This window comes from Osmerus mordax, chromosome 3 (genome assembly GCF_038355195.1).
Source record: "Osmerus mordax isolate fOsmMor3 chromosome 3, fOsmMor3.pri, whole genome shotgun sequence".
NCBI lineage: Eukaryota > Metazoa > Chordata > Actinopteri > Osmeriformes > Osmeridae > Osmerus > Osmerus mordax.
In genome coordinates, this window is record NC_090052.1 from 21,434,011 (window position 1) to 21,446,404 (window position 12,394).

Below are 12,394 nucleotides of genomic sequence, written 5' to 3' on the forward strand. Positions count from 1 at the left end.
GAGAGTGAGTGTGGGGAGAGTGAGTGTGGGGAGAGAGAGAGAGAGAGAGAGAGAGAGAGAGAGAGAGAGAGAGAGAGAGAGAGAGAGTGGGGCTCTCAGTAACACGTGTGAAAGCCTACATCTATCCTCCCTCCCCCCCCCCCTTTTACACAGACATTCCTTCGTTTGAAGAGAAAACACCCCCGTCTTCACGCAAAGAACATCTTCCACCCATTTTCACCCTGAAAAGCTCAGCGGGGGGAGGAGGGAGGGCTTCCCACCCTGATACTTCCTGTCCTGTGGCTCGGGAGCTCTGTGGAGCGTCTGAGCGTGTCTCTGGGTTCCTCGCCCTGGGCTCCGTGTCCACTGGCCTGGCATTAACGCCGCCGCGCAACGCCCCCGTTCACGACGACATGACTACACTCACGGCGAGGGTCAAACGTTTTTGTGCGAAAGTGGAAATTTTCGCGCGAGGGGAGCAAAAAATTCATGAAAGTGACTGGCATCCACAAGAGGATTTTAGATTCGTGTTTGATTTTCAGATATTCCATCCTGAAAGACAGTGTTTCTCATTTGAACACAAGCTATTCATAATTCATGTCTGGGAGCTGTTTTCCTGCTCTTGGCATGACAGTCACGCTAAACCAGATTCGGCTCGTTGTCTCTAGCGCCCACCTCGCGATGGAAGCAGAAATATAATTATTAGAGTGGCTCTACTGATTAAAAGACGTGGATGAATGCTTGCACACGCCCCCCCAGTGTCCATACAGGACTGTGATTAATTCAGACTCAGATGAGATTATTCATCTATGACAAAGACTCGACACACAGACAGGTAGATGGAGTGCAGGAGGAAGGAAGGAGTACTGAAATAGAGGGGGACTGAAAGATAGCACGGTTCATCAGAACGCCAGGGCTGATCATGTCTGAAAGCGCTACCTTTCCTCCAACTCATCATTCCATTGGCCCAGCCCCAACCCCCAGCCCCTGTCATTTCCTCCCGTTTCCAAGGGCGAGGTGTGATGAGAGGACAAGAGAGCAGAGCAGAGCAGGGAGTTTCTGCTGTGAGGCCCCTTGTGGCCTGGCCGGGCACTGCCTCCCCTCAGCCGGTCTGACGGACGACATCAGAAAACAGCCGGCCGCGCACAAGAGCGCCGCCACGCACAGCTGATCAGGAGGGCCGGGGAGTGTCTGGGAGACCCCAGGGCACGGCTGCAGGGAGGCTGGCGGCTCACATTTAGTCATTTAGCAGACGCTCTTATCAAAATGAAGTTGTGTCCTTGGCAAGGCACTTCACCCTACTTGCCTCGGGGGGGTCCAGGTACAGTAAGTACAGGTGTCCCTACAGGGACACCTGTACCTTGCCCAAGGACACAACTTCATTTTCACTGGCGGGAATTGAACCGGCAACCTTCTGATTAACCTTCTGATTAATAGCCCGATTCCTAACCGCTCAGCCATCTGACTCCCTATACGCTGGGGAGCTGTGATACGCCTCCTCCTTCAGCAGACTGGGTCAGCTCTGAGCCAGCTGTACGGCCTCATTAACAAGGACACTGTGGAAGTATTGCTGGAATACACTGAGATCATTTTTGTTCAGTCTGTGTCATCCTTCACAGAGGATATTCCTGAACCACACACACACACACAGACACACACACACAGGTCTGTTAAAAGGGGAATGTGGGAAACAGCTCAGAATGTCATTATGTGGAAGTGCTATTCCGTCTCTCTTATTTGGGATATTCTGACATCACAGAGATGGACTCAGCTTGCTTTAAGCACACGCACCCCTTCATCTCCCCATCCCCTCCCCTTTAACTGACACACTGAGCTTCCAAAGAACCCCAGATACCCATGAACTAAACCCAGGGAAGAGACAGAATCAGTGTGATGAAGAGCCTGGGGGAAGGGAGCGAGGGAGAGATGCAGCCATGATAGATGGACACAGAGACAGGCAGACAGACAGGCAGGCAGAGAGACAGACAGGTAGAGCGAGGGAGAGATGCAGCCATGATAGACGGGAGTCAGGTGGCTGAGCGGTGAGGGAATCGGGCTAGTAATCCGAAGGTTGCCAGTTCGATTCCCGGTCATGCCAACTGACGTTGTGTCCTTGGGCAAGGCACTTTCACCCTACTTGCCTCGGGGGAATGTCCCTGTACTTACTGTAAGTCGCTCTGGATAAGAGCGTCTGCTAAATGACTAAATGTAAATGTAGACGGACACAGAGACAGGCAGACAGACAGGCAGGCAGAGAGACAGACAGGTAGACGTAGAGACATGAGATATCTGGTTACTGTTACATTTACAGAGCTGCTAGACATTACACTGTCTAAACGTCATCAGCATAGCTTTTCCAGATGCATATTAGTGCTAAGGCTGCATTCCATATTGTGTAATGCAAATACTTTTGTGTGTGTAATAGCCTAGTTTTGATGATGGGCCGCTCAAAAACTATGGCCTATTTCCTGTTCACTAAGGTTGTGTGGTCTGCAAAGATTAACAATGAACCATACATTAACAATGAACCATTATGGATATTCCTATTTATCATTGTACTCCACCACCTCAGCAAAAGAAACAGAAAGATGGCTTATATTAGGAGTGTTGAATCGGCATTTTGGATGTAGTTGGACACACAAACTAAAACACACAAAGCCGAGTTTTTCAGGCCCTGGTGGTTTCTGGCCTTGGCGCATCCTACCAACCACTTAATTTGATGTAATAAACTTTCCATTTGGTTCCCAGAGGGCCTTTGGCTAAAAGCATTCCTGTGTAGTCGTCCTTGAGACGAGTCAATGTTGTTATGGCTTTTTTTTTACTTATTTTTTTATCCAGCGATTCCTCCTTCCTTCCACTCCTCCTTATCACCTCTTTCCACAACAAGCTACAGTACGGCTTGCCCCCTGTTCCCCACATGACCCACATGACCCACATGACCATGTGCCCTGTGCTTCATGTCCCTCATCCATAGCCCTCCCCCCTCTCTCCCTCTCATCTCTCTCTCTCTCCCACTCTCCCTGTCTCTCCCCTATCCCTGTCCCTCCCCCTCTCTGCCCCCTCCCCCTCTCTCCCCTTTCTCCCCCTCTGCCCCCCATCTCTCCCTTTCTCTCCCACGCTCTCCCTCTCTCTTTCCTTCCCTTTCCCTCGCTTTCCCCCCTCTCCCTCTCTGCCCCCCCCCCCCATCTCTCTCCCTCTCTCTACCCTTCTCCTCCTCCCCTCTGACCTTGTCCTAGTGCCCTACTCCAGTGTTCACCGTAGCGAGGGGGGTCAGGTGGCTGAGCGGTTAGGGAGTCGGGCTATTAATCAGAAGGTTGTTGGTTTTATTCCCATGCAAAAAAATGACGTTGTGTCCTTCGGCAAGGCACTTCACCCTACTTGCCTCGGGGAGAATGTCCCTGTACTTACTGTAAGTCGCTCTGGATAAGAGAATCTGCTAAATGACTAAAATGTAAAATGTAAGTGTAAATGTAGCGCTGCAGACTGGTCCGCTCTGCTCCACCACATCTCCTCTTTATGACAGCGTCTTGTTGTCCTGAAAGCAGCGTTATCCTCCCAGTGAAAGAGCTGATAGAAGAACTCCATCCTCCACATCCCTCATCCTTCAGTCTCTCTCCCCTCTCCTTCATTTCCCCTCTTCGCTTTACAGAGATGGTTAAATGAGCACCCTGAAACCACCCTATCAAACTTGTTTGTGCAGCTGTGCGCGCTCACACACACACACACAAACCACATACTTGCATGCATACAATGCAAACACAAAACACAGACAAACATACACTTGTCAAATTATTTACAGCATGTACTTAGTCATTTTTACTTTTGTGGTCGTAAAGAATCCTCTATGGTTGAAAGAGAGATGTGGGGAGAGGGAGTGGGGGGCTTGCATGCTGTCTGATGAGATAATTGTGTGTCATCAGACTGCCTAAAAGAGAAGAAGAGAAATGTATGTATGGTGTGGGTGGAGTGGTAATTGGAGAGGATGAGGGTTGGAGTGGGAAGTTCTGAGTTGGGTTCATCAGACTCCTTGAGTCACTCTGCGGTGGCAACAGCAAGAATCTCTCTCCCTCTCAGTCAATATTTCATTTCTCTCTTTCCCCTACCACTGGTCTGCCTTTGTCTCTCTTCTTTGATTGCCTGTACTCGGTTTCCCAGTGTTCCTCTGTCTAATTATCTGCTTTCCACCCTCTCAGTCACTCACTTCATCCCATCCCGTCGCCTCCCTCTCCTCCCCATCTCCCTTTCCCCCCAGGATGGCAAGACATGTTGTTTTCAGCCATAATGACTGTCTACTCTGCCATCAGCTGAGAGAGGATCCTGCTGGCGGGGCGGCTCCTGTCTCAGAAGCAACAGCTAGTTCTGTAGTCTGTCTGGCAGTAGTACGTGTGGTGGGTTCTCTAACTGGGGGGGGGGGGGGGGGGGGGGGGGGGGGGGGGGGGGGGGGGGGGAGACACAGAGAGAGAGAGAGAGAGAGAGAGAGAGAGAGAGAGACAGAGACACAGAGAGAGAGAGAGAGAGAGAGAGAGAGAGAGAGAGAGAGAGAGAGAGAGACAGAGAGACAGAGAGAGAGACTGTTCTGAGTGAAGGAAGGCTGATGAATAACACAGGGTGACAACACACATCCAGAAATCACAGTCCCTCCCAAAAACTCCCCATCCTTCTGCAGAGATGAATAACGTGTAACGAGACAAGCACAAAAAAATATATACAATATGAATCCAATCCGCACTCCCAATGACGGCTAGTGATTCAAGGAGCCCCATGGCTACGAGAGCGCGTTGGCAAACACAGATTTTTTCTTGCAATAACAGAGCTACATTTAACCACACCTGGCCCGGAGCGTTGTGTTTGCCTAGCGCTGGCAAACATTTATTTAGATTTGCGCACGCTGTGGAGGTTTAGGAGCTCTGTAATTGAATAAATTAGACGAATTAAGAGTATTAAACATCTCCTGGCGTTGCAGCGGCTTGTTGAGTGCAGGGATCAGGGGGAGGGGGGGGAGGGGAGGGATCCTCCACACTGCCCAGACGCTCCACTCAAGAGCCCTGGGGCTGGGGAGAGCGATACGGCCTCTATGACCGACTTAATTTGACCTTTGACCTATATATATACATACAAATGATTATAAATATATATTTAATACTATTATATATAGTGCCTTAGGGGAGGTGGTGAAGGTGTCAAAGGGGAGTAAAGATGGTTGAGAGACCAGGGTTGGAGGAAGAACTCAGAGGAGAGAGACAAGGTGAAGGGGAAGTAAGATACTGGGGGGAATGCCGAGCTGAATCCAGGCAGGCAAAAGTCCGTAGCGTAGGTCACCTTGAAGAGAGAGGCAGCAGCTAGAGAGACGAGGCAGCTTAACAAACACCTTCCAAACATCCCTCACTCTGCTAAAGCACATAAAGCATGCTAGGTCTTCTACAACCACTTCCTCTCTGAGCCATGGCAGCGTGGGTTAGGGTTAGACGTGCCTGACAGACTGATACTTCATGTGGACACGCATATGAGATATCCTCCAAAGATCTTTGGAAACGAATCTGATTTCAGAAATAATTCCTTGTCATGTCATGGACTCTGCACTGGTTTGACAGGAAATTAATTTAGTCATCATCGTACCTGATGGTTCCCGCTGCAGCTAAGCTAATGACCACCGAACACAGAAGTAGGACACACGCACGGAGGTGTGAAATAGGCTCATGTGTTTTGACAAAATCTCATAAACATATGTTAGCAAGTGTGTGTGTGTGTGTGTGTTGGTGTGTGTGCCCAATGCTAGCCTCATCTAAGTGTTTTAGGGGTTATATAACAAGAATGCGAATGTGAATTATTTCTCTCTCACACTCTCTCTCCCCCCCCCGCCTTCTTAGATCTGTTTCATCTCTCTCACATACGTCTCTCTCTTTCACGTACATACAGATTTCTCTCCTTCTCTTGCTCTCCCTTTCACACATTTGACTTTTTCCTTTCACTCACTCCCCCTCCATATCCTCCACTCCTCCCCCCGTTATCATTCAGTCAGCCGGGCGTGAGACGCCACTGCTTGGGCGTGAGGGGCGCCTCGCAGTGCCTGCTGTTACATTAACACACAAACCCTGTAGCATTAACAAGCATGCTGCACTCTGTCCTCCCACCTGCCTGCCTGCCTCACAGCTTAGGACAGGCTCAATGCGAGCATACTATTGATGAATATCAGATTATAAATCATGGAGGAACACCTACTGTATAGTCCTCTTATCAGCTAGTCTGGATAGCATCGACCACGTCGCTGACATGAGCCCAGGCTGACATCATCCCTTCGGTGGTGCCCCAGGGTATTTTGGGACTGAATTGGAATCCAGATCCATGTACCTCAGAGCAAGTGATGCTTTAATAATGGAGGGGGAGGAGGAACGAGGCCTCAGCCAACAGGACAAGCATGAGCGGGAATGCCAAAGACTAGACAGTCTAGGCTGTGTCCTGCGTGAAGCTCTTCATCTTTTCATGAATGATAATATCTGGAGAATTGTTTTTATCCAATTCTTTAGCCAATCCATTCTTTTGAAAACGGTCAAGCCTACTTTTGGGGGTAGTTGGCGTTGGAGAGCTGCTGGTCTTAAAGTACGTTTGGGACCTGGAAGTGATTCTTAACCAAATTATTGGTTTGAGAAAAGCACAAAGCTACAACTTTGAAGGAGAATTTTTTTTTTTCTTCTAAAATATAGTACGTGAAGAGAAGGAGTTCAGTCGACAAAAACGGAATCACAGTCTCCTGTGAATAGCCATTTGGTTCCTTTTGAAGATAACAGTAGGATAAAAATGACATGCCACTAGATGCAGTAATACCAGAATGCTAGAAGTGGAGGGTTAGCCCACTGCCTCAGCAGGGTGGAATACTCCAAAATTTCAATTTATTCAGGCCTACATTACAGGAACACCTCAATTTCAATGCACTGACAATGGTGACAACGACAAAAAGCACTCAGTGTGCTATCGATTTAGTTTTTTCCTGGTGTTTGGTTGTTTAGGCCAGGTGTCCCTATGGCGACAAGCTTTGTGCCGCTATTGAGTATGCCCTTTGAGAGACGACTGAGGTGCTCTGAAGTAAGGTCCCCAGGGAGAGACGGAAGGGAGAGAGGCAGGGACAAAATGAGACAGAGATTGGGAGACATGCGATTATAGAGCAGAGTAGCAGTCTAGACTTATGCCAAAACTCCAAACCAATTCCAGCTTCAGGAATAATAACAGTGCTTTCTTGTGATAGGAAGAAGTTGAATCATGCTGACAGCAGCAGTGTGCGATGCACACATGTTGGTACAGAGCAGCAAGGTGTGTTTACAGTGTTCTGGCTAGTCTTGGGTGGGCTGGGCTAGCTGAGCACTGGCCAACAGTCATGAATACAGACAACATCCCCTCCCTGTGAAGAAACAGCCTGTGATGCTCCAGGCAGGCAGCCTGGTCAAAGCACAGGGCTGGATCAAAAGAGTGTCTGGCTGGTGTACAAATTAAAGAGGGGGGAGAGAGGGGTGTGTGTGTGGTGTGTGTGTGTGTGTGTGTGCAAGCTGAATGCCAACTCTGTTAGTCTGAGCTCAGTACAGTATGTGAGTTTTTGATGTTCATATCAAACACTTGCGAGCAGATTATCAGGGACGGAGAGAGGGGGGAGACCAGCAATAGGGAAGAGAGAGAAATGTACATTTTTAGCAGAAAGAGAGACAAGTGACGCTGACCTGTTTAAACTCATCTGACTGTGACAATGATTACGGGACATCCAGCAGTGAGTCAGTATCCAATACTGGCCCGTAGATAAGGAGGCAGTGGAAAGACGTTGATGGCTTATCTCAGGAAGAGATGCAGCTCCAAACCCTTAGGCCAAGATCCTGCCCCCACAAGCACAACGCACACACATCAGTAGTAGTGTGCCACAGGAACACACAAACAAGAAGATTTACTGAGACGGTATAGCACAGTGACAGACACATACAATCGCCCGCGCAGCACACACAGTACACACCCTCCAGCATGCTGAACAACAAACACACACACACACACATACTATCCCCTCATTCAGTGGCCATGATGTAGCACGTCTCCAGGCAGACTGCTGAGGTAATGGGCCATATTCATCTTCTCTCTCTCGCTCTCGCTCTGTCTCTCTCTCTCTTTCTCTCTCTCACTCTCTCTCCTGCCCTCTCTCTCTTTCCCTCCTCATCCCTCTCCCTCTTCCTCTCTCCCTGCTGACATTACGTCTCCTCTCCTCACCGACTGAGAGGTGGATCCACCTCTCATCTCTCCTACCAGACTCTCTCTGTCAGTCTCCCCTGTCTGCTTACTCACACCCCGTCATCTCTCAGCCAAGCTCCCATCACTGCACGACACCTCTGGCAAACAACAGACCGTCGCCATCATCATGCTAAGCCCTCCTACTCTTGAAGGACTACCGCCGTCTTTCAAATACCTCTGCCGCTATCAGCTAATGTGCTAGTCTTCCAGGGCACCCTAGCCTCTCTTTGGGGGTGTGAGGACTGGAGGCTGCTCACCCTCAGACCTCGCTCCTGGTTCCTCCGTGGTAATGTCACATTAACGATGAATGCATCCATTTGAGTCTGCACTTAATATGATGCAATAGCCTTTCAAATGAAGTGAAAAGTACCAATTCGATATTGATAAAGCGGTTAGTGAGCTGGAACAAGTACGAGAGGAGAGAGGAGGATGAGATATTTACAAGCCTCTTGGTCACTCTAAGGGGAAATTGCAGCTAATCTATCCATGCTATAATCATCCAGCCTGGTGATTAGGCCACAGGTTGGGTGTGCTAGTGTCTAATTACAGTGATGAGAACAGACAGCTACGTTACTGTATGTGGTGTTGTGTTGGTGTTAGTCAGATGTAGGGCTAATTAGCATCTGCCAGTGTGATATACAGTGTGGTTCCCATCAGTCCTTTCATTAAAAGTTGTGTGTGTGTGTGTTGGGCCCACGCCTGGCGGGACATCACCTGAGGAGAGTGTGGACTGTCACGTTGTGAAGGGGGCATTTTGGCAGACACTGATGTAGTCGGTCATTGTCATCAATCAGCTTTTAATCAGTGTCCTAATCCTACCCTGACCAACACAGCTACTGTCAAGATCAGGCTCACGTGCATTCTAGAAGACACACACACACAATATATGAAATCAATGTAAGGGAGAATACCATGTCGTCTAGGGTCTTACTGCAGAGCCCCAGGTTCAAATCCAGCCCGAGCCATTTCCTACATGTCCTCCTCTCTCTCTCTCCCTTACATTTCCTGTTTCTCTTTACCATCTGTCTAAATAAAATTAAGTATATATATATATAGATATAAATAGATTTAAAAAAAAAATCTGAATGTTTAAGCTTCCAAGCTCGCATCACTGCCTTAAGAAGAGTTAATAGCATTGCACACACACACACACACACACACACACACACACACACACACACACACACACACAGGCCTACAATTTGCAAACTGACCTTCACGGTAAATACACCGGTCCACATATGCTGTATTTTGTGTCCCTGTTCCATCACTCACTTCACACAGCTCTCTGTTCCCACAGTCCTCCCTGCGGCCATTTATCACAATGTCACTCAAACGCTGACTCTGGTCCCTGGAGTGTCGTGCTAATATAGGTGTGTGTGTGCACATGTCCGGAAGAAATATATATATATATATATACACACACACACACACACACATAATCCTTTTGCCAGATTAGTAACAGAAAAAAATACTTAGATGAAAAAATTGGAAGAGAGAAATTAGAAAAATGGGTGACCAGGGCAACAGGCGGAGATTAGGACAGTCACTTCTAGTGGGCTGTCAACATGATTTGCCTCCAGCACCACATTCAAAAGGGCGTCGCATTACATGAATTACTTAAGAGATGCTCCAAGGGAGACTTGAGACATAACCAGAGAAAAGACCACTAGAAACTGTGGGCAGTTAGTACAAAGTGTTTCTAGTTCTCCACTTCCCCCATAAATGGACTGAGAGCATAGGATAGCTCTCCTTACAGATACAAGCTACACCAGGCTAGAAATCACCACAGAGTGAGAAGCAAACCTCCAAACAGGACACCAAGGGTCTTCCTTTAGGCTACATAATAAAAAGCCAACACATAACATGCCACCGTTACGGTACTTTTCCAATTAACACGAGTGCAGTGAACTAGAGATGAAACGTGAAGATATCGGTCCTCCTGTGTACACAAAAACAGGACACCTGACAGCCGGATGAATCCCAGCTGCCAGCTAGTGGCCTTAGACACAGACATGTCTTTGTTGTTCTCACTTAAAGACAAGAGTGCTCTCCTCAAACACAGACACTCATCAAAGCACTTCAGAACCCACAAGAACTTCTAAAGCTGAGCCTGTGTCCTAGCATAGCTGTGGATCTGCAAGTGAACACCAACCAAGGCAGAAACTGATTAGCCACAGCCTGAACATGAAGGCTCATTTCTTTATTTGCTAGAGAACAGGGAGCTAGGATTTAGAGCTTGCGGCCTGAAAGCCCACCTGAGAAGATGATTAGGCCTTCGTCCTAAAGGCAGACCCAAGGAGAAGGGAGAAAGTGACTTGTTGGAGAAGGACCTGTTGCTGATACTATTATGTGGAGGTCCCACTAAACACAGAATGGAGAGGACTAGGTCTACATTGCAACAACAATGCACCTGCAGATTCTATCTGTGTTTAAAGTATACTGTTTACTCAAACCAAGCAGAGATCCAGCTGTAAAGAGAACAGCCAGACCCTCAGTGGGGCTCCGGAGCAGGGAAAGCCACGGCAGAGAAGTGTGGGTGAGCAACAGCAGCTATCAACAATAATCAAGTCAACTCGCTGCCCAAGAAACAGCCATTTCTGGAAGCTTCCACTCTCACCACAGGAGAAAACATGGCTCACACGGCACTGCCCTCTGTGCCACAATCCTCTAAGGACTGGACTGGGTAGCAGCAGCATATGGGCTTCAAACCAGGACCCCAAGCGCCTGGACTAAGGCAGAGAGACTAGAACTGGACTCACGGTTTTGAAGTCGCGATGGCTGCACTCCTGGCCTTGGTATCGACAGTAGAGCATCATCTCCTTCAGGTCGTGGCCCACCCTCTCTGTGAACTCGCGCATGCTGAAGGGCTTGGGCCGGTAGGCGCTGAAGTTGGCCTTGTCGCTGAGGAAGGCCAGCACGTCCGGCTCTGCCAGATGGGGCTCAGGGATTCTCAGGTGGACGTCCAGCAGCGCCAGCAGCTCCCCAGCGTGGTACAGGTCGTTGCGGGTGAGGCTGCTAAAGCGGTAGGCGTTGAGGTTGCAGATGGTGACGGCGGGGAACACCAGGCTGCCCGACACCACGGCGTCCAGGCTGGTCACATGGGGATAGGAGAGGAAGTAGGTAAGGCGCTCGGTGCCCTCCAGGGCCAGCAGTCCCAGGCAGGCCAGCAGGGCGGCGGCCCAGAGCAGGCGGCGCGGAGTGGGCCGGCCGTAGGGGAAGATGAAGCGGAGGCCGTGGAGCGTGCTGGTGTTGGCGAAGGACTGCCAAGAGGAGGGGCGCACGCCGGAGCTCTCCTGGCTCCCCTCACTGCCACAGCTCTCCTTCAAATCCATCATGCCCCCCCCCAGCCCTGCAGCCAAGGAGCCCCCAGTACACACACCTGCACACAAAAGAGGAGCGGTCAGCACCTGAGAGACGGCGCTATACCCACGCCACACACCTGAGGAGAATCTGACACACAGAGAGCGCGCCTGTCGTACACGCGCAGAGAGAAAGCATGTCAGACATGGAGAAAGAGAGAAAGCATGTCAGACATGGAGAAACGCACATTTTCAAAGCTAACCGACTACAATGCACTTCTGTATCTAAACACAAAATCCTACAAACAAACACCAAGAAGTCCAGACACCCCCCCCCCCTGTGCGCAGTAACCACGTGAGATCAGCAGGAGCAGGAGAGAGAGAGGAGAGAGATGCTCCCACCGGGCATCTCTCCACTCCCCCCCCCCCCCCCCCCCCCCACCCCACCACTGTCCCCTGAGCGGATAGTTACTGTGTGTGCCAGTATGCCCGTGGCTCATCCTCCATGCTTCCTACCCCCAGCCCACACCATCTCTCGCTCTCTGGGTCGCTTTGTTATCGTTGACAAAATCCCAGAGGTTAGTCCAGCGTGACACACAGAGGAGGAGGGAGAGGCATTTCAGCCACGAGCCAATCAAAGCCGCCTCTGTGCGTTCAGTGTTCCCACTTCACACACACACACACATTCCGCTATCTGGATCGCCCTGTAATGAGAAGCTTAAGCACCTCTCGTTCAGCCTAGCGATATGACAACCAGCCAGCGCGTGAGTGTGTGTGAGCCTGAGAGTGTGTGTCTGTGTGTGAAAGAGAGAGAGAGAGGAAGAGAGACAGAGAGGGTGATGATCGGGGAGGGA

The 12,394-nt window shown here is 49.7% G+C and overlaps 1 protein-coding gene across 1 annotated transcript in view; it reads right to left on the minus strand.

Annotated features, from left to right (window-relative positions):
- Positions 1 to 11,573, minus strand: part of asic2 (acid-sensing (proton-gated) ion channel 2) — a 150,696-nt gene extending 139,123 nt beyond the window's left edge. The window contains exon 1 of the mRNA XM_067233199.1: positions 11,001 to 11,573. Within this exon, the coding sequence (XP_067089300.1) occupies positions 11,001 to 11,573 (573 nt within the window). The remainder of the gene's footprint in view (positions 1 to 11,000) is intronic.
- Positions 11,574 to 12,394: the final 821 nt, after the last annotated feature.